The sequence below is a fragment of the Sciurus carolinensis genome, chromosome 7 (assembly GCF_902686445.1).
Source record: "Sciurus carolinensis chromosome 7, mSciCar1.2, whole genome shotgun sequence".
NCBI lineage: Eukaryota > Metazoa > Chordata > Mammalia > Rodentia > Sciuridae > Sciurus > Sciurus carolinensis.
In genome coordinates this window covers 9,076,091-9,098,259 of record NC_062219.1, presented here as the reverse complement: position 1 = coordinate 9,098,259, position 22,169 = coordinate 9,076,091, and the positions used below count along the sequence as shown (strand labels likewise).

General features: G+C 50.1%; 1 protein-coding gene across 1 annotated transcript in view; it reads left to right on the top strand.

Moving 5' to 3' along the window:
* Tmem181 (transmembrane protein 181) overlaps window positions 1–22,169 on the top strand; it is a 48,389-nt gene that overhangs the window by 23,124 nt on the left and 3,096 nt on the right. The window contains 13 exon segments of the mRNA XM_047557979.1: window positions 5,266–5,319; window positions 5,494–5,573; window positions 7,469–7,559; window positions 7,952–8,078; window positions 10,911–11,040; window positions 14,230–14,310; window positions 15,815–15,914; window positions 16,449–16,579; window positions 16,785–16,876; window positions 17,835–17,892; window positions 19,079–19,181; window positions 19,580–19,631; window positions 21,121–21,203. Of these exon segments, the coding sequence (XP_047413935.1) occupies window positions 5,266–5,319; window positions 5,494–5,573; window positions 7,469–7,559; window positions 7,952–8,078; window positions 10,911–11,040; window positions 14,230–14,310; window positions 15,815–15,914; window positions 16,449–16,579; window positions 16,785–16,876; window positions 17,835–17,892; window positions 19,079–19,181; window positions 19,580–19,631; window positions 21,121–21,203 (1,182 nt within the window).

The following is a 22,169-nucleotide window of genomic DNA, read 5'->3' as shown; positions in this document are numbered from 1 at the left end:
CCGCACAAACTTGGCCTTGAAAATGCTTTGACATCTTCTCGCAGGCTGACCTCCTTTCCCAGACAGAGAGCAGCCCAGAGCTGAGTAGCTCTCAGCGGTTTTCACCAGGTTTCCAGAACCTGGGTCTTCAGTCCTGCCTGGAGGATGGGCAGCTGGGCCCTGTGGTTGGAGGGTGCACCTCTTCCTTTCTTTCTCTTTCAAGTGAACTGTCTCTGTCATCGAGGGTAGTTTTTGGTGGCCCTTTGTCCCACTGAAGCACTGGCGCTGTAGGGTGAGTGACGGTGAGGCTTGGCCCATCCCAGAGGCACTTGTGCCTCAAGGCCCGTTTCCCACCCAAACTGAAGTTCAGTTTGTGAGTGGACTGGGCAGCCTGGGGGTGGGGCATTCTGGTGCTGCTCGCCTGCTGAGGATGGTGACGCAGCGCAGATGAAAGCTGATGGGTTAGCTGATGGGAGGCTAGTCTGAGTCCAGAGGTGGGAGAGAGCGGGAATTCCCCTTAAGCCTTTTGGTTCTTTTAGGCCTTCAGTAGATTTCATGAGGCTCACCCACAGCGGAGAGTGGGGCGTGCAATCTGCTTACTCAGTCTACTTTTTCAAATATTAATCTCATCCAGGAGTTTCTCACAGACACAGTAGAATAATGTTTAGCCAAATATCTAGGCATCATGTGGCCCATTGAGGTTGATGTTGACACACAAAATTAACTATCGTAAGTACTCTGTTCCTAGTTACTTTATGTGTCAAGGTTATTATTATTTCAGAGTTAAGAGTACTTAAGGGATCATTTGGTTAGTCCCCTCATTTTGCAAATGAGGAAATTGAGACCCAGAAAGCCTAGTTAGCAAAGAGTAGAGTCCAGGTTCTTCTGATTGCCATGTCTTAATTCTTTCAGGAAGCCATACTGCCTAGTTAGGAGTTCACTCAGCTTGTGAATCTTCTTAAAAGAAGCTTGATCGAGCACAAGCCTCTTTCCTTCTCAGCATTCATAAACACATTCAAGGGACATATCCCTGCACTGGTCGAGGTACATACACCAGCGCCACCTGCACTTAAGTGGAGGATTATTGGCGGCAGGCTGGGCTGGTCACTGAGGCACTCCAGAAAGCTGGCATCACAATCCGAGAGTGATATGTTTTAGAGCAAATCCAGTTCTAAATTAAATTAAAATTAGATTCACAGTGTCTCCTTTTATTGTTCTTTTAAGACCAAAGTTCTGGAGGATAATGACAAGGCTAATAAAAATTTGGAGAGGATTCTGGGAAAGTGGTGGAAGAGGAAAGAGTTGTCTTGATGACAAGTGCAGTGACAGCATCGGTGTAGCTATTTCGGAGCTCTGGTGCTGGTTGAAGGCTTGCAACTTCCAGGGGAAGACTAGAACCATAAGTTGTGGCTAATTACAGTCATTGCAGCTCTTGGCACCGCGTGTGGGGACCCATTGCCTACCAAGCCCTAAAGCAGTCAGCTGCGTATGTGTTCCCGAACAACCTGTGTATAACTTGTGGGGCCCCAGGTGGGCAAAAGGACCCTTTTCTCCTAATAGTGGGGTTTCTGCTCTGATTGTTGTTTTCTGCTTCTGATCACAGAGATACAAGGAGGTGGGCATCCACTGTTATTGCACCTCTTCCTTTTGGGTGCCAGACATTGAAGGCTAGGAGATTCAAAAACAATTGTGAATATAGGGGAAATTAGGAAGTCATCATACCTGCCTGAGGAGGACACAGACTCAGAAAAGACCTCAGAAGACTTTAAGTTTACCTCTCAGACTGATCCTGGGCACAGAATCAGCCAATAATAGCCATATCAACAAAACCGAAAAACTCTGGGGAAGTGGGAGAGTCTAATTTTCCAGGGTAACACATTGTTAGATTTAAGTGTCCAGTTTTCAACAAAAAATCATAAGGCATAAAAAAAGTAAAGTGTGGAGCAGGGAGGAGCTGGCTACGAGAGTGGGGGTAAAAAAAAAAAAAAAGTAAAGTATGGCCCATTAAAAGGAAACAAACAACAGAATCTGTCTCTAAGGCTGTGTCTAAAGTCTAAACCCTCTTAAGGATGCTGAAAGAACAAAAGGAAGATGTGGAGAAAGCCCAGGAAACAGTGTTTGCACAAAATGGAAATATCAATAAAGAGCTAGAAAAACTAAAGCCAAAAAGAAATTCTGCAGCTGAAAAGTATAGTGATGAATACGTGAAAGATTCGCTAGAAGAATGGAAGAAGAATTGAAGGGAAGCTTTGAGTAGGTGCAACAAAAAACCAGCAATTGAAGATAGGAGCAAGGAAATACTGGAGTCTAAGGAACAAACAAAGAAAAGTGAGCACAGGGGACACCATCAAGTGGACCAGCATACACATCATGGGGTCTCAGGAGGAGAAAGGGGCAGAGAGGGAACATTTGAAGAAACAATGTCTGAAAACTTCCGAATTTTGATGGAGGAAGTGAAAATAAATATCCAGGAACCTCAGCGAGCTCAAAATGGGCTGATCTTGAAAACACCAACACACATGAAACCAAGTCATAGAAGCCAAAAAGGGAAGGAGGCTTGAAAGCAGCCCCAGAGGGGCTCATCACATAGGAGAGCCTTGTGAGGTTGTTACAGAGATCGCACCAAAAACTTGAGGCCACAAGGCACCGAGCTGATACGTCCAAAGTGCTAAAAGAGCTGCCGATGAAGAATCCTGCATCGGGCAACTGTCCTTTAAAAGTGAGGAAGAAATTAAGACTTTCTCAGATAAACCAAAGATGAGGGCGTTGTTTCCACTAGGACCCTGAAAGATTGCTCCAGGAAGGTGGACAGGTTGAAATGAAAGGGCGCCAGGGAGTAACTTGAAGCCATGGACTCTCAGTAAGGGCAGTTACAGGGGCGATTATAAAAGCTCATGTTATTCTGACAGCATAGAATAACTGCAATTTTTGTTTTCTAATGATCTAAGACAAATATATTTTTAAACCAATTATTAGCATAAAAGCTAGTATTATTATAACTTTCATCTGTAACTCCACATTTTGTTTTCTACATGAGTTAAGGGATGAATGCACTAAAGATATTTTGGTTTTAGAAATAAAGAATATATTTATATATAAAGACAATTTTATCACAATTGTGACATCACCCATGCAAAGAGGTAGGGACAGAGCTGTTAAAAGGAGCAGAGTTTTTGTATGTTAATAATGTTAAGCTGGTATAAATTCAAGTTAGAATGTTATAATTTTTGAGTGTAAAATATGGGACAAAAAAGCTATGAAACATAGAATACAAATGCATAGAAAACCAAGGCATACAGAAAACAAAGGGACAGAAGTAAGCCCCTCTAACTAGTGAATACTTTAAATGTAAGTGGATTAAACTGTCTAATCAAAAATCAGAGTTAGTAACTGGGATTGTGGCTCAGAGGTACAGAGCTTGCCTAGTACGTGTGAGGCACTGGGTTCAGTCCTCAGCACCACATAAAAAATAAATAAATAAAATAAAGGTATCGTGTCCATCTACAATAAACACCACACACACACACACTCACACTCACACAGAAGTATATTTAGAGATTTATATTTTTTTTTTAAAAAAGTCAGAGTTAGAGTAGATTTTAAAAAACAAAATCCAGATGATATCTAGTCTACAGGGGACACATTTTAGATCCAAAGACACAGGTCAAAGTGAAAAAGTGGAAAAGAATAGTCCATGCAAATAGTACCAAATGACCCATTAGTTCTAGCTGCGGTCATGTATTCAAAAGAACTGGCCAGGCTCTGTAGAGCATGGCTGTGGTCCCAGCTGCTTGAGAGGTGGAGGCAGGAGGGTCACAAGTTTTAGGTCAACTTGGGCAATTTAGCAAGAGCCTGACTCAAAACAAGATAATGTGCTTTAAAAGGGGCTGGGAAGTAGCTCACTGGTGGAGCACTTGCTTAGCATGTCTGAGGCTCTGGATTCAACCCGTAATATAGAAAAAAATTAAAAAATTTGAAGGCAGGATCTTGAGATATTTATATACTAATGTTAAATTGTTTATGATAGCTAAAACTGAAATGAATTTAAGTGTTCATTGACAGATGAATATATAAGCAAAGTATGATATATACTACAATTAAATATTACCTTAAAAATAAGAAATTTAGATACTTGCAGTAATGTGGATGAATCTTCAGGACATAAATGAAACAAACCAGTCACAAAAAGACTGCTTATATGATGTATCAAGTAAGTTCTGCTTACATGATGTAGGTGGAGAAGTCAGACAGACAGCAGACTGGGGAGTCATTGTTCAATGGGACAGAATTTCAGTTTTACAGGATGAGAAGAGCTATGAAGATGAGGGTGGTGACGGGTGCCCAACACAAATGTCCTTACCACTGCTGAATGCACACCTGAAAGTTGTTAAAATGTAAATTTCTGTTGTGTTCTTTTATGCTTATATTGGTATATGTTTGGCTTACTTTATCTTCTACTTAGAATTTCTGAAAGACTGGACTAATTGAATCAATACAAAAATGTGTCTTAGTCTTTTGGAAGAAATATTTATGTTTTATAAAATATGTAGTGACTGGTGAATTTTTTCATATCTCAAGTAATATTTTTTTCTTTTTTAAAATTCTCTTTAGATAGACATGACAGTAGAGTATGTTATTTTGACATATTATACATATGTGGAGGATAACTTCCCATTCTTGTGCTTGTGCATGATGTGGAGTTACATTGGTCGTGTGTTCATATATGAACATAGGAAGGTTAAGTCCGATTTGTTCTACTGTCTTCCTGTTCCCATCCCCGCTCCCCTTCATTCCCCTTTGTCTAATCCACTGAACTTCTATTCTGTGCCCCCCGCCCCCTTATTGTGTGTTGACATCCACATATCAGAGTGGTGAATGTTTTCTTGGGGCCAGGCACCAGAGAGAGCCCTCAGAACATTGGAGAGGGTCCCATGGAACCCCACATACTGAGCGTGAGTCAGGCCACCTTGGGTGCACAGCAGAGTGACTGTTCTGTGTCTACCCAGGTGTTTTACCCATGAATATGAAAATCTCTCAAAACAGGCCAGGGAAGGGCTGGGATCATGGGCTTAGTGGTAGAGCGCTTGCCTAGCATGTGTGAGGCATTGGGTTTGATGCTCAGCACCAAATAAATAAATAAAGGTTCATCAACAACTAATAAATTTTTTTTAAAAGGCCAGGAAAATAAGATGCCTCTGCATAATGTATGAGTCTTAGCATTTGAAAAAAATCAATAATCATCATATAGATATAACCCACTTTTTCCCTCTCTTTGTTTTACTTTAGGACCCAAAGTAATCCAGACTTCTGCAGCGAATTTTTCACTAAATAATAGCAAAGGTAAGCCTGGGTGTAAGAGGCAGCCGTTGGGACATTATGAACTTGTGGGTCACTGAGAAATTTGGTCCTGCTTAGAGGGTCTTGAAGAGAGACTACGCTTGACCTGCAGCTGGCTTCTTCATTCCGCTGCTGGCTTGGGGTTTTGTCTGTCAGAATCTCCTTTTTCCGCTGCAGTGAGCACCTTGGGGCTTAGGAAGTGGTGGGTACTAGCTCTCAGGCACCAAAGGGTGGTGAACTCTCAGTTCCTCGCGTCTGTGAGTCCTGTTTGAGTATGAGGGTTAAGAGGATGGCTTAGGCATCTGACCCTCTGCCCTTAGGTATCCATGTTGGGCATGGGTTTCCAGCTGAGTGGTTTGCTGCGTTGCTTGTTTGGCACCCTTTGCATGAACTCACTTTAAGTGAGCACCCACCCCTCAACATGGCTTGATTCTTCTCCATCTTTTGAGGAAAACAGAGGTCCTATCAGTTGGAGAATTTTTTTTACAGAAATAAATACTAACTTGTGAAAGCCCAGATAACTAAAGCTTTTATTCTGCTCATCAGTCATAATCCTTATCCATAAATGGAGCACAGATGTCCTGTCTTTTCACGCCACCATAAATGTGTACGGTTTAAATCTCATTGTTTGTCCCTGATCCCTGCTTCCCATTCTCTCACCTCCCTGCTACCTTTACTTTTACAGTTTTTCAAAAATTACATTTCAAAAAATGCAAAAGAAGAAAACGTCTCAAAACTTCTACCTCTTAGTTCTTTTTGTTTTACTGTTTAGCCTATCTTCACATTTTCTTTGCATCCTTTATTTCACTCTTGGGCCGATGGTCTCATTTGGAGAGGTGCTTCCAATGAGTTTCTCAACAGTTAAGTTGGTCTTTTTTTTTTTAATAGAGGAATTGAACCCAAGGACGCTTAGCCACTGAGCCACATCCCCAGCCCTTTTTATTTGTTGTTTGTTGTTGCTTTGAGACAGGTTCTCACTAAGTTGCTTAGGGCCTTGCTAAATTGCTGAGGCTGGCCTTGAACTTGCTATCCTCCTGCCTCAGCCTCCTGAACTGGTGGGATTACAGGCGTGTGTCACCACACCTGGCAGTAGTTGGTCTTTATAATTACTGTCTGTCAGGATGTCAGTCTGTCTTTGTTACAGAAAAGAGCAGCCATTCCACCAGACTGACTGACTTGCTTCCTGGAGACCATCCTCACTTCAGAAAGACAGGATCTTGCTGGGTGCCGTGATACATGCCTATAATCCCTGGGGATGCTGAAGCAGGAGGAACACAAGTTCAAGGCCAGCTTCAGTGACTTAATGAGATCCTTTCCCCCAAAATAAAAAGGGCTGGGGCTTTAGCTCTTTGTAGAGCACCCCTGGGTTCAGTCCCTGGGGTTGAGGGGTGGGAGAACAAAGAAGTCAACAGTCGCTCTTCCTCTGATAGATACTCATTTCTGATGGCTTCAGGCAAGACTTTGGTTCTAGAGAACTTCTTGTGGACCCTGACAGAAGCATTGAAGATACCAAACCGCACATGCACCAGCAAGGGTGGAGCCTTCAATAATGCTTTTCTTTGGGACCACTGGTAGTACCTTGAACAGCTCTCCACAACCTGCTGTTAGATAACGCATTGTGTTTCTTCAAAAGACGCTGTGGAAGAATCACTGGCAACAGTCTTCTCTGGTTTTTCTCTCCAGGAACATTAAGACTGCAATAAAGTTGATATCAACAGTGCTATACTTGGCCTGCTGACTCCAAAAAAAAAATAATTACTGAGATACAAAAATCTTGTCATTATGGAATATTTCTTGGTGCTTTCTTACTCATCTTGCTCTTTCCATTTCTGCTTCAACAGTGGTGCTTCCTTGGTGTTTAGTAGGTGCACCTCCAGGGCTCACGGTGGCGGAAACTGCCTGCTAAGAGAGATTTTGGTGAGACCAAAGTGGCCTGGAGCTGGCCTTTCTCCTTCTGGAAGGCACTTTTCACTAGGGTGTCCAAAGGGAAAGACTGTTTCCCATTTCAGAGCTACTGCTCAGCCTTTTAGGACAAATGTTCAAACGTTGTATATTAAGATGAGGTGTTTGATAGACTCAGTGAGAAGGTCATATGGATAACCTTCATTTCTTTCTTTTTTCTTTTCTTTTCTTTTTTTTTTTTTTACTTTAGCTAAAGCCAATTCAGATCCGTTCGAATCCCCTGTCTACATATAAGCAGCAACTGTGGCTGACATGTGTTGTTGAGTTGGATCATTCCGAAGGTATGTGATCTGACATTTATCAGGTACCAGCTGGCATATTTAAGAGTTTGATTAGGATTTTTAAAAAATTTGGACACCTGCTAAAAGATAGGTATCAGGGCTGTTCATTATTCACAACAGGAACAAGTTGGAAGCCCTTTAAGTGTGAAATGGAATGGTTGATGGATCTGCGTAGGTTTCGACACAGGCCACTTGGGCGTGGACTGGGAGTAGAAGCTAGTGGACAGGCTGTCCTCTGCTGGGCAACACGAGGTTTCAAGTAGGCAGAGGGTAGGGTGGCCTCAGGGATCTGGGGCTCTTTCGTGTGTTCTTGGCTCAAGGCCATAGCAGAGCCCAGGAGGCACCTTTGTCAGGTGGTCTGTGACACACTGGGACCTCCTTTCTTTTGTAGGAAACTTCTATTCAGACAAGCTTTTCCATGACTGTCAAAGTCAATGGTGTGGCTCAGGATGGAACCATGATGTACATTCATAACAAGGTTCACAATCGGACGAGGCCCTCACATGTGCAGGGGTGAGTGTGTGGATAGCTCCACAGTCCCTGGCTGTGGGTGCTGTCACAGACCTGCTTCTCCAGAGTAGAGGAAGGCAGAGCCCAGAGACTTTGAAAATTGCTCTTAAGTAATTAAAAAAAAAAAAAAATGGAGTCATACCAAAGGGTATGGAAGACTTGCTAACCCCATATGCTACTGCTCTTAGAAACTCACACATGCACACGTGGGTGCACACCACATGCATAAAACGTACACACGCACTCGCTCTCTTCGCCCGCAGCGTGCCTCCAGTACCCTTGACACTGTTTTACTGCTCACGTAATTTACTGCCTGGTGCGTCCACAGGTGGATGCAGAAGGACCGCCTCTCAGGAAGGTCTGCCCCTCTTCCACGTCTTTCTCCATCACAGGGGCTTTGGGTCATTTGCAGGTGGTGTTGAGTACCCTGGTCCTGAGTGCCCAGGCCACGCAGGGTCAGTGGCTCCTTTTGGGGCACCTATTCCGGGGTGCACTGTAGCTGTGGGGCAGGACTCCTGAGGGTCCAGAGTAGGAGTGAGCCGCGTTTTGCATTTCACTGGCATTGTGTTTTGTTCAGCATCAGAGACCAGAACTGCTTTCTGAGACAGCAAGGCGGAATCCTCAGGACTCCCCAGGTTGCAGGCAGCGGGGGAATTCAGAGGGAGTCAAAACCGGCAGTGCCTTGGGTCTGAGGCCTGGGCGCAGAGGTTCAGAAGCTGGTTTGTGCCGTCTGTGAGGCAGCGTGCCGAGTGCTTTCCTCTGCGCACCCCCTTAAATCCTCACAGCAGGTTCACGGAGTAGGGACTTGTATCAGAGCCCATTTTATACCAAAAGGTCAAAGCCATTGCCTGAGGTGATACGGATAGTAAGTGGCAGGACCAAGATCTAAAGCCTCTTTTGTCCTGAAGCTGGTGGCCCTTAACCACCTCCTGGTTGGATACAGTAAGAATATCAGGAGCCTGTCTGTCTTGCAGGCTGGGCAACACGAGGCTGGGAGGCGTTCCAGTGGGCAGGGCTCCTGGGCAGTGGCTGGCCACCCCTTCTGGTTCCTGTCTGTTGATATTTAACAGAAAAAGACTGAAAGGGATCAGAACTCTGGCCCCATGTGCTGTGGGAAAAGCAAGCTGTGTGACAGTGTGGCCCCTCCGCTGCTTTCCTGACCACCAGGGTTGTTTAGAGCGAGGGCCCCACAAGCAGCTGGTTCGGGTTCTGCCCCCCTTCTCACCTGTGAGACAGCCGGAGCAGCTTCTGGAATGTATCCTCCTCACCTAAAAGTGGGAGTCAGGCCTCCCGCCTGTCTTGGAGTGGCGAGGATCAAGGTGAACAAGCCATGAGAGAGTGTGGGGTGTTCGTGCCCACCCGAGGCAGCCACACTTCCCCACCTTGCCTGGGTGCAGGCAGTGCTCGGTCACATGGGGGTCAGATAGGACCACTGTCCAGGCGGCCAGCCTTCTGCAGATTCTGTCTCCAGCACTGGCCTTGCTGGTTTCAGGCGAGGCGCTAAGCGAGAGCTGCTAGAGGCTGCTTCTCCTTCCGCTGGGGTCTCGTCTCCCGCGGTTGCCCTAACTGAGGGGTTTCAGTTTTAAAGCCAGGACCAGTTGATTGCCCACTAAGCCCTTGACTTCGGGGAGAGCCAGGCTTCCGAGGGCAGCGGTGCTGTGCTTCTTCTGGGACACACACCTGCCAGTGCACCTCAGGTTTCTTCCCACTCGCGTTGGTGGCTCTGTCTCAGCTTACACTTGTCACCCATGGAGACATCTCTCTTCTGGTCCCTGTTGACTTAGGAGCATTGTCCTGCATTTTTATGGCACAGAGATATTTACCCGCTTCCTACCACAAACTACATCCCCAGCCCTTTTTATTTTGTTTCTGAGACAGGGTCTCATCAGGTTGCTGAGGCTGGCCCTGAATTTGTGATCCTCCTGTCTCAGCCTCCCAAGTTTCTGGGATTACAGGCAAGGCCACTGCACCCAGCCTCCCTCTCTTCTTTCTAAGGCAGCTTATGTAAAACCTGGGTCCTTTTTCTTACCCTGTCTTCAGACAGTGGAGGCTGAACAGCTAACTGTAGGACTGACTGCCCTGTTCAGAGCACAGCAACAGGAGGTGCCACCTGGAAGGCCACAGAAGCTCTGGACGGTGGCACAGGGAGAGCACATCTGCTCAGATGATTGAGTGGTGGTCAAGGGCATGCTGGCCCGCGTGGCAGGGCTGGGGGAGAGCTGCAGGAGTCACTGACTTGTGAACCTGGCCAGCGAGTGTGGTACGCCCTGTGCCCAAGGTGAAGGCTCATCCTGCTTGCTACTTCCGAAGGGACAGCAAAATAGAGGAGACCCGTCCCTAACCTGAAGGGCAGGAGCACGGGGCTCTTGGCAGACCATTAAGCCTCCCCAGAATCTACCTGGAGCTGCCACGCGGCCTTCGCCTGTGCTGCAGGGCGGGCTGGGGAGGGACTCTGGGTAGTGAATGGCAGGCTAAAACGGGAGGGCTAGGTGTCACCACTGTGTGGGTACGTGATTTCAGAAGTGGACCAGGACGAGCGAGTCTGTGGCGTCCCACCTGCCGTCTCGGCTTGCAGGTCCCTGCGTGGTGCCTTCAGGGACGGCAGGTGTTGCTTGGTTAACACAGGTGACTTATTTTCAGTCAAGAAAAGTAGGACGGTTCCAGTTCGTGTAAATCCTATATTGTTTCCAAATACACCCATTCGGCCCCTTCTTTTTAGGAACCATCTGGGCTGGCATCTGACTCCGGCTTTTGGCGAGTTCTGGGAGATGTGTCCTGCGAGTCGTGCTACCTGTGGGTCAGTTGGTGGGCGAGTCCTCCTCACTCGCTTTAATGACACAGATCTTCCTTGTGTTTGCAGAAGTGTGACGAGATCATTGTGGCTCACCTCGGCTACCTAAATTATACGCAGTACACGGTAACGGTGGGATTCGAGCACCTGAAGCAGCTCGTCAAGGAGATGAACTTCACGGTGAGTACACGGCCGGCCGCGCTGCCTCTGGGGCTCCTTTGCTGAGTGAGTGAAACCCATCCCAAGGTCCACGGAGGTTGTGTTGGACGAGAAGACCACAGTTTCTAAGTACATGGAATCAAGAATAGCCTAAAGAGACAGCACAGAAATTACAAAGACCTTGGGTGCTGTGAGATTTAAAAGAGTGTCCCAGTGTTCAGCTGAAGGTTACTCGCCCGCTTACGAAGGCAGGACTCCCTGCTCGCCCTCGCCCGCGGTCTGCAGGCCCTGCCGGCGCGTCCAGTGAGGGGAGGGCGCGGCGCTTCTGTGTCTGGCTGAAACCTGCCTGCTGCTCCTTCACTCCTTCCAAGTCAGTACAACCAGCGGAGCGATTAGGAGTGAGGGCTTCAGCGGGGACAGAGAACTGCTTCAGACCCCGCTCCGTCACTGACTAGTTCACTGTTGAGTCTCAGTTTCCTTTCTGTAAGACAGCCACCTCGTAGCGTTACGCATGTTAACTGAAGCTCCTAATGGGTACATTTTCTTTTTGGCATTGAGATTGCACCCAGGGGTGCTTTACTATGAGCCACATCCCCAGCCTTTTTAATTTTTTAAGACAGGTTTCTCTAAGTTGATGGGACTGGCTTTGAACTTGTGATCCTCCTGCCTCATCCTCCAGAGTTGCTGGGATTACAGGCGTGTGCCACCGTACCCAGCTTACGTTTTCTTTTTAAATAACAGCTTTATTGAGGTACAATTCACAGATCATAAAAATTTACCCTTGTAAAGTGTGTGGTTCAGTTGTTTTTAGGACATTCACAGCTGTGAATTCAAAGTATCACCACTGCCCGGTGAGACCTGTCGGCAGTCATTCCCACAGCCCGTCCTCACAGCCCCCCCGCAGCCACTGGTCTTCTTCTGACCCTGGGTTTGTCTGACCTGGACTTTGATGTGACAAGGTTTGTTCAACATGTGGTCTTTCCTGACTAGCTGTTCTCTGAGCATGGCGTGCTTGAGGTTCATCAGGGTTGTTGAGGGTATCTGTGCTCCATTCCGTTGTTTGTTCTTGCTGAAAAATATTTCATTGTAGACCACATTTTGCTTGGCTGTTTCCTGTTATACATACACTGCAGGGTGGACACCTGGACAGGGATAATTTACACTCCAGTCATAGCGAAGCAGGACAGTGGGAGATTTCACCTCAGCATTCAGAGCAGTGCACAGTATAAGCCTTAGGAATCGTTTATTTCTAGAATTTTCCTTCTGGGCTGTGATTGGCAGCAGGCACCTGAGATGTGGAAAGCAAAGCCGTGGATAAGGCGGTGGGGGTGCTGTACTCACAAGGCAGCGCCTCCTGCGGACGGTCAGTCTGCACCCTGAGCCGCAGGCTTCTGACCACTTCCCTCACCCTCCTGCCCTTTCTCTTGAGCTTTGTGGTTCTCCGCGTCCCCCTGCCCCCGCCCGTGTTCCTTAGCACTGGTATCACAGTCAAGCCGGGCGTTTCCCTCATTGAGCACCTGGCAGTGATGCTCTGTGGGCAGCACGCCATGTCTCTTCCCTCCCTTTCCTTCCTAAGCCATCACCCTCGACCCGGGGATGAGACAAAGAGAGCAGCCCACTCTGGGCCCTTCAGCCCTCCCTCTGGGGTGGTCTGCTGGCTCCCACGTCAGCTGAGGGCCGGCAGCAGGCGGTGCCTGGTTACGCCGGTTCTGCCGCGCCTTTCCTGTGGCCTCTAAAGCCCTGGAAATGTGCACTGTGACCCTGAGGACTGGTCCCGTTCCAGGAATTTTGCTTGGGGCTGCTCAGGTTGCTGGGCCTGACCCATGGCTCCCTGACGCCTCAACCCGTGGGTGCCCGTGGCTTCCGCATTCAGAGGACTCCGAGGACACAAGAAGACATTTGCTTTCTGCTGGAGGAGCAGGCCAGCTCTGGAGACAGTTTTGCTAATTGCATTTTCTCACTTATCCTGCGGCTGCGCGGGGCTCAACCTGGGTGCTGGCACGTACTGCGAGTGGGTGTTGCCTGGGGGTTGGCGACTGAGGCCACGGGCCTGGAGGAACTGAGGGAGCAACCCAGGGCAAGAAGTGGGTGCTTGTTCCCAGTGTGACTGCACGGTGTCGCAGGCCAGCCCAGCTCTGAGAGGACAAAGACGGCTTTGTGACGCCAGAGGGATCTTGGTGGGAAAGCAAGTGTGTGGAGCACAGGGCTCGAGATCTCAGTGTCTACAGCTTGAGGTTTTCTGAGGATCTTTGGCTTTATTTTCTGTATTTATTTTACTTTTCACTTTCAAAAATATATGTTGGGGCTAGGAATATAACACAACTACACAGACCTCGTGGTGGATTCCACAGAACTGGGTCCAGAGCCGCCTGGCAGCCCCCACAGGCTGCCTCTGCTGCTCCTGCTGCCCACAGAGCCCTCCACCTTCGCCCTTCCTCTGGCCCTACTTGCCAGACCAGCACTGCTGGCGGACTGGCGTCTGCATCGAGGGGCCAGGGCCTGTTCTCTGGGCTTCAACTCCCCTCTCAGGCCTGGGCACAGATGCACAGCAGGTCAAGCTGTTGGGCTGGATGGCTGGAGGAGCACACAGGCGATTCTTCTCAGGTCTTGTTGGCAGGTCCCTCAGAGGGACACCCACGTGGAGGAGTTCCCAGCAGAAAGACACATGAAAATGATGGGGCGCCTCCGCCCAGGGCAGTTGCTTTGCTCGGGTCTGATGAATTTGGCTGGTGCCGGCTTGAGGAGCTGCCTGCCTTCTGCCCTGCCGCCAGCAGGTGGCGCCTGCGCCCTTGGCTCACAGGAGGGGCAAGGACTGCGCACAGGGACAGCCGCTGCTGATTTTCCTTGTTTCAGCTTCATGTTACATGCCTAAACTTCTTTAGAAAATCCTGACACATGTGTATCTTATAGAAACCTATCTCTTTTAATGGGAAACATGGCTTTTTGTAGTACACTGACAAGGTTGGTTTTGATATGCGATTTAAAATCCAAATGCTCCTATTAACTAGAAAATTTATCTGCCAGAGTCATCTGTGTTCTTAATGTTCTTAAAAGTACCAAACATTAAGGTTTAGCAACGTGTAGTAAAATGTAAGGAGAGAGCGCTGCTCACCTGGAGCCTCGCTTCTGGAGGTGGCTCCTAGTGGTGGCGAGGATGTTTCCTCTTAGGTGTCTTTGGTTTTCGTGTCATTTCCCCACTTTCCATTTCAGTGGAAGACTTACGACCCAGCGTTTTCCAAGTTGGAAATTTGGTTCCGCTTTGTCTTCGTGGTGCTCACCTTCATCGTCACGGTGAGTACCATCTGCCTGGTGGACTGTGGCCAAGTCCTAACCAGGACGAGGCTAGTTTGTGCAGTTATGGTATCAGAGAGCAGGCTACTCGCCCTCCAGCAGGATCTGTCTCTGCCGAGACAGACATGGTGGTGTTTAGTAAGGACTTCTGTGCAGTGTGATGGCCATTGCCGATCACCGATTTCCAAGTAATTGTTCATCGTTGCCCAGTGAACATTGCCAACGAAACACTCCTGTTCAACACAGCATGCCTGGGTTTTCACATGTGGAAAACTGGGCTTTTGAGGAACAAGGTTATAGAGAAGTGGCTTGGGAAGTGTAGGCTTTGGCTTATTCAGAGGCCAGATGTGTGTCCCGCAAATATCCATTCACTTTGGGGGAACAAGCTGGCCCCTAGGAACACAAGGGTGCCCCAAATGAGGACTGAGAAGTTGAGGAAGAGGAAGTGAGCTGCATTTAGTGACCGATTGCCCCCAGGGGCAGCATTCTTCCCTCATTAGCTGATGGCCCTGATGCTGACTTGGAGGGAGGGACAGTCAGGAGATGTGTCACTCTTTACAGTGGTGACCCCTCAGCTGCCCTCTAGGCACAGTTGGTATTTTGCAGACTCACTGTGAAGAGCAGGGTACAGGCATCTGATCGGCACGGGAGAAGTGGCTGGAGGCAGGCCCGGGCCCTAGCATAGGCCAGGAGCTGGGTGTGCGGTACTTGTGCCAAGCCTGGGCCTCAGGGACTCACTCCCAGGGCTGCCCCTGGAGAACTTCCTAAGTGAAGAGGACCGCTGGCATCTGCATCTGGTCTGTCAGAAACTCTCACTGTTTCTTGAGGGCTGCCTGGTACCTGGAATCTGCCGCCACACTCGGGCCAAAGACTGGCACTTGAGGCCCTAAGTGTGCTCCACAAAAAGAGACTGGGCCTGGCTCTCGTCAGGTAACCTGGGCTGAGGGAAATCCAGATCGCTAGGCTGACTGACTCGTTCCGATCAGAAAATCTCACAAACTTCAGGCCTACATGTCCCGAGTAGCATGCTGTCTTAAAGCGGTTTATACTCCCTGCTGACAGTGGCACAAGGTTTACTCTCTTGACCTGTCCTTGGGGAGCCCAGTACCCTCTTTGGAAGCAGATGCCATCTGTATAAACTTCCCTTCCTGGGTGTGTGGCTTCCTGGAAGGGTCCACAGATGTGCCTGTGCCCCGAAGAGTCCTGCCAGCTGCCGTTTGGGAACGGGCCTGACAGAAGCAGCCTGTCCAGGTGGAGGCGAGGGGTCAGCGTCCTCTCCTTCGGCAGAGAATTGATAGCTGCTCTGTTCCTTCTCCCCTGTCCCTGTGAGAATGGCCAGTGGCCCCTGTGCAGCAGTGGTCATTGATGGCCTCCGGGACCTCGGTGGTCAACTCGACCAGGGCTTCACCCGGCAGATCCTGGCCTGGCGCCCAGGCCTCTGATGGGAGGCGCAGCTGGTAGGGAGGCTGTGGGCAGACGGTCACGGGCCTCGCTTGGCTTGCAGTGCCTGTTTGCGCATTCCCTGCGCAAGTTCTCCATGAGAGACTGGGGCATCGAGCAGAAGTGGATGTCTGTCCTCCTGCCGCTGCTGCTGCTGTACAACGGTAGGTGCCGTTTGCCTCTTGGAACTCGCCCTCACATTTAAAGTTGGCAGATGTCTTGAAGGTGGCCTGGTCCCAGAGTCCCCAGCAGCGCCTGTGGGGAGCCCTGGAGAAGCCTGTAGAAGCACGCTCCTGCCCCCCAGACGCCGTGTCGCACAGGCCGCGGCAGATGCCTGGGTCTGCAGCCAACAGCGGCTGCTCCGGTGGTTAAGCCTTGGCGGAGCTGCAGGCGCAGCGGCCCTGGAGCTTGGCTGAAGCTGCCCACGCGGCTGTCTCCCGCGTTGCCGCTCCAGAGAGCGTTTACTCCCTGAGCTGCTGCGCTTAGAGTCCCCAGGCCTGCGGGAGGAGCTGATGCAGGCCAGACGGCTCTCTGTCAGGAGCTCTGCCGCCATCTGTTCATAGCTTTTAGGTGTTTTGAAAACAAAATGGCCCTTGGTTCGCTACCTTTCTTTTGGCTCCGGGCGGGGGAAAGAGATCTGATCTGGCAAGGGTGCTGGCAGCCTGTTGCCTTCACCATTTCTGTCTTTGGCCTTCCAGACCCGTTCTTCCCCCTCTCCTTCCTGGTGAACAGCTGGTTCCCAGGGATGCTGGACGATCTCTTCCAGTCTGTGTTCCTGTGCGCCTTGCTGCTCTTCTGGCTGTGTGTGTACCACGGAATACGGGTCCAGGTAAGCCGTCAGAAGACCTGCCTTTCCTTCCGTATTCTGACGGCAGTCCTTCAAGCGAGGGTAGCCACAGAAAGCTTCCTCAGCCTCGTACTGGTCAGCAGAATGCGGGTCATGTTGAGTGGTTTGGGTATCTGATCTCATATGCTCTGTGAGAGTGAGCGCTTTGTTAGAATTATTCTATTTCATACTTTTTTTTTCTTTTTAGGGAGAAAGAAAGTGTTTGACTTTCTATTTGCCTAAATTCTTCATTGTGGGACTTTTGTGGTTGGCTTCTGTTACACTAGGAATATGGCAAACGTGAGTAATTCTATTTAGTGTGGAGCGTTGGTCCTGAGGAGCACTGGCAGAGGTGGGTAGGTCTTGGTCTGGCTGTACTTTGTGGGCTCTTCCAGAAAAGAATCATCTCCCTGTGTTTCCCAGGTGGTCATATGACTGGAACTGAGAAGTTCAGTTCTGCTCTAGTGGCTTACGGAGACATAGTAGACCTGAATCTGTTAGTCTGAGATGGAAAATGGAAAAGACTGAGTCAGTTTAGATTTCTCCTGTAGAGAGACAGGACTTCACTGATGGGTGATGCTCAAGCCGGCTCCTGGCTCGCCACTGTCCAGCAGATCTGTGGGCTTCTGCTCTGGCTGGCATTTTTGGCATCCAATCCTTACACAAGCTCTAGGTTATCCTTGTTAGTGTCGTTGTCCTGCTATAAATGCCACCCTGGCAGAAGCCTGTGTGCAGGCCTGACTCCCCAAAGGACTTTCCTGGCAGGGGCATGGCTTTGCCGCTGGCGGGCCTCATTTTGTGACTTCAGCCCATCTGCTCCACCTCCCTGCCTCTGCTTCCCCCTCAGCTCACCTGTCATTTTCATTTTGAAAAGAAATCTCATGGAAATTTATATTTACCTTTTTTGCTTTCCTTGTGTCTTTACCTGTTTCATGATGTCCATGTATGTCGTCAAAAATAGCTCTTAAGCTTACAGGAGAAGCGGCATAGGGCTTTTTGGTAATAAAACTCACTGCACATCACCTTACTGGAGACAGTTAGTAGTATACTGGGGACAGTTAGTAGTATTGAGTGCTTTTTCAAGGTGAAACACACAATTTAGGATTCCTCTTGAATTTAGGATTGCTTTTTAAAAATCCTTCATTGTTGGTAACAAATAGTTTATGTTAATAAGTAAAAACAAACAGCCAAATGAAAAAATCATAAAATAAAAAGAAGAGCTTACTTATAATCTATATTTTTAAACATCATTTTTTAGAGTTAATGAATTACATGACCCAATGTACCAGTATCGAGTTGACACCGGAAACTTTCAGGTAAGGATTGTTAGTGAAGCCTAAGGAGTTAAAAATGTCATTTATGAAATGGCTGAATTTTATGACTTAAATCATACTATTGACGTGATCTTGCTAACTGGCTCTTTGGGAAGGACTGTCAAAGTTCAGGAGTAGAATATTTGGAGAAATTGAATAATATAAAAAATAAGCTTTTAAAACTGCTATTCCCAGTCTTTGGTTTCTGGTTGAAGAGCCAGGACACGGAGGGCATGTAAAATTCTAGAATAACAGAGACTGTCCTCGGCGTGTTGCTCTTGGAGGTTTCCACGAGTAGGCAGTGTGGTCAGGCACGTCACAGTGAGCGTCAGTTACCTGTGTCGCACTGCTGCCGCCCGGGGCTCTTCCCACTCGGAACAGGCAACAGCTTTCTCTCACAAGGCCCGTGCCCAGGGCCACTTCCCAGAGTCCCCTGATCATAGAAATGAGCAATGTGTCTCCAGCGTAGAGCCGCGTCTGGCTTGCTTGACCTGTAGCGCTTGCTGGGGCGGCCTTGCAGAGCTGCTGTTGCGAGAGGGGACCTGCAGTCCAGCTCCTCAGAACATGGCCATGAGAGGGGAATTCTGGCACAGGGAGGCAGGAAGGGGTGGGCATCCCCACCAAGGGGAGCCCAGGACTTGTGGGAGGAGGGCTCAGTGAGGTAGGGACATTGTCGACCCTGGAGCCTGGCCCTGGCCAGAGGCAGTGGCCTTCCCTCCAGCCACTGGCCACAACTCCCAGCCTCGAGGGAGGGCTGCCCTGTAGCAGAGCTGCCTAAGTGCACGCCCTCCCCCAGAGGCCTTCTGGAGCATCCCACTCAGCCCTTCGTGTCACAGGTGGGACAACCAAGGTCCAGAGCAGCTGAGACTTGCTGAGGACCCTCGGGGTGCAGCGCTGGGTGGTGGTGGGCATGAGCCTCCATCCTCATCAGCAGGGCAGGGCTGCCCCACCCAGAGAGAGGCCGTCAGTGGCCGCCACCGCTTACCGAGCCTGCTGTGGCCCAGGCCCTGCAGGGCAGCAAGTGTATCACTCTGGCCCCTCTGATGATGAGGCTGGCGTCCCTGTGGGGAGCTGTCCGTGCTCAGGGGCGTCCCTGCCCTACTGCGTCTGGGAGTGGTCCCAGGCCTCCAGGTCCCTCCTGCAAGGGGCAGCCCAGGCGGCGTCACCAAGCGCATTTCTTGTTTTCCAGGGAATGAAGGTCTTCTTCCTGGTGGTGGCAGCCGTGTACATCTCGTACCTCCTGTTCCTGGTGGTGCGGGCGTGCTCTGAGCTCCGCCACATGCCTTACGTGGGTGAGCTCCACTGCAGGGACCACCCGGTCCCAAGTGAGGGGCACACCTGAGGGAGCCTTGGGGCTGCAGGATACCTGAGCGGGTGACTGGCCGTTTGGAGGGAGGCGTTTGGGGTGAAGCCAGCACCAGGAAGCCATGGGGTGGGAGACTGCCTGGTCCCAAGGCATGGATCCTCCACCGTGGCCCAGTTGAAGTCGCCTAATCACGGGTCCTTCCCCAGTTGGTTCCACCAGAGAGGTAGCGTGACTCACTGGAAGCTGCTGGCCCTACTAGCTGCAGAGCTCCCCAGGCTGTAAGGCCCTGGCGGGGTGAGGGGGCTTCTTGAGGGGTGACTTCCTTTTTGAGATCTGTGAGACGAGAGTGGAATTTGCTAATTGGAGTATTGCTTTCTTTTTCAGATCTCAGGTTAAAGTTTTTGACGGCGTTGACCTTTGTAGTGCTTGTCATTAGGTAAGACTGTTTCTTGAACAGTCATACTGAGTTTTATCCCTCCATCTCGAGCGTCTGCTGTCTCCCTCTGTGGTGTTGTGCTGGCCACATACGTTCATCAGGTCAGAGGCCCGAGTTTTGTTGTCAGCGAGGAGGGGATGCAGCACGTCGACCACGGCACACTCAGCCCCCTTGCTCTGACACCTGCCGGTGTATAGCCTGCCAGGTGACAAGAGGAGCACCCCAGGCCCTGGCACTTGCAGTATAGCGAGACAGGGCTCAAGCATGAGTTAGCACCGCAGATCTGAGGAGCAGCACCGGGTCCCTCGGGGGCAGGAGCCGGGCAGGAGTAGCCGCTGTACTGGGGAGAAGGGCCGTGCTCGGAGGTCTCCCTGCCCCGGGCAGGAGAAGTTGTTTCTTTGAATAAGTTCCAGATAGTCGTTTGTTGTTTAGTTTGTCTCTGTCCTAAAATCAAGATTCAGAGAGGAGAGAAATCCAGTGATCTGCGTTTCTGTTTGGAGGTTGGCCTTTTCCTGGATGGGAGCCACATAGGGCCCCCGTGGGGCTGGCCTTGCCAGGTTTCCAAACTGGCTCTGGGGAGCCCAGCCTTGCTGAGGGTGAGAACTGGGGGCACCAAATCCACTTGCCACCAAGTGTGAATTCAGCTGCCCTTCGGCATCTGAGTTCACATGAAGAGAGCGGGCAGGCATGTTTTAAGTACCAGCCCATTCAGTCTCTGTGACTCCTTACACTGTCACCCTCGGCCGCCCAGTCCACGGACAGGGAGCTCCTCCCTTCCTCCTGTGGCGCTCTCTCCGAGGAGTTGTCTGCCTTTGCTCTTTCTCAGCTGGGTTCTGAGGGGGATCAGGTGCCTGCCCCTCTCCTTCATGGCAGAGGAAGGCAAGTGACGGCCAAGGGAATGAGTGGCCCAGGGGCCCATGCAGACAACCCAGGGAGATGGGAGGATGGCAGAGGCAGGTGGCTGCTCTAGGTGACAGGGGTGGGGATGAGTGAGGAGGTGGAGGGGGAGCCCTGAAAAGTTGAGAGCCACCTGAGGTGGGAAGGGGCTTGGCAGGGGTCAGCTCAGCAGCACTGCAGGAGGCTGGGGTGGTTGGCAGCCTCTGGAGGTCACAGTGGGTCCTGCAGGCTCTCAGAGGGGTCCAGGTTCTTCTCAGTGGTGAGAAGCCCCCGGAGTGTTTTGAGCTGGGATGCCAGGGAACTGAGTGTTGTTCTCATTAAACGGGGTGGCTGTTGGCAGGGGGTCGGTGGGGGCGGGTCGCAGTTTGGAGGCTGTCAAGAGAGCCGGGCTCTGCTTATTCTATCCCCACGGCTGGCCAGAGGCCGAGCCCTCCTAGATCTGAGACGGAAACGAGAAGCAGGAGATAAGTGCGTGCGTGTGTGTGCGTGCGCGTGCGCATGGAAGTTTCCCTGCAGAAACTTGGCGACTAGAGCCTGAGTGTCCTTGGACCCTTCTTCGTTCTCACGTACTGTTTCTGCCCCTCTTTTTCAGCATCATCATCCTTTATTTAAGGTTTGGAGCCCAAGTACTGCAGGACAACTTTGTGGCAGAACTGTCAGCTCACTACCAGAATTATATCCTGTTAATGGTGAGAGCAAGGCCTTCTGGGATGCCCTCTGGCCTCTGTGGAGGAGACACTTCAACTCGTGACTTATTCTTGGGAGGCCTTGTGACCTCATGCGTGCAGTCTGTCCTAAAAGGCAGCTCTCACCCTTTGGTTTGGCTTTGCGTCAGCCCTGGGAAGGCTGGCTTTGTCTCTCCTCCTCTATAGGCAGAAAGCTCAGACAAGGCAGGGCTAAGCCAGTACCCAGGGTTGGTCACCATGTGGCAGCACCTGGATCTCAGTCTGGGACTGTAGTGCCCCAGAGCCATCCTCCATACTGCACAGCCTTCCCGCCAGCAGGGCAGGCCTGTGCAGCTGAGGGACACGCAGCCTTGGCTCCAAACCTGAGGTCATTCTGGATCTGCCCCTTCCCTGCAGCAGAGGGCCAAGGAGGGGACGTAGGGCTGATTGAGCATCCTCTCTCCCAGATGTCATTTCTACAGGGTGTGACAATGTGGCATGTTGGGCCTGTGGACTTAGGGAAAGGCTTACAAAATACTGGGGCTTCCTTTGATTCTCACTGTATCCAAGGCTGGTCAGCAGATTGTTCCTCTCAGTTTCCCTGCCTTTGTTCAGGAGGATGTTATGTGAGTGTGTGCTTTGTCCCCAGTAGTGATGGGACGCTTAGGGAATTAATCCTTTTAATCTTGGGTTCTTGCCCTGGGACCTCTTTATCCTTAGAATTAGTAATGCATGACTTTTCCATTTTTTGTGACTGAATTTCACACTAAGCTTTTTTCAGAGTCCCAGGGGGCCCTGTTGCCCAGGGAAGGTCAGGAACAACTGCTCTGAGAGTGCTCCAGCTCTGCATTTCATTTGATTCACTTCCTGCACTTTGCGTGTATTTAATTTGATCCCTCCAGGTCCTGCCCTGGGTGCAGTGAGAACCGCCACCAACAGATGTGGTCTTGGTGGGTCAGTTCCCACTGATAGAAGA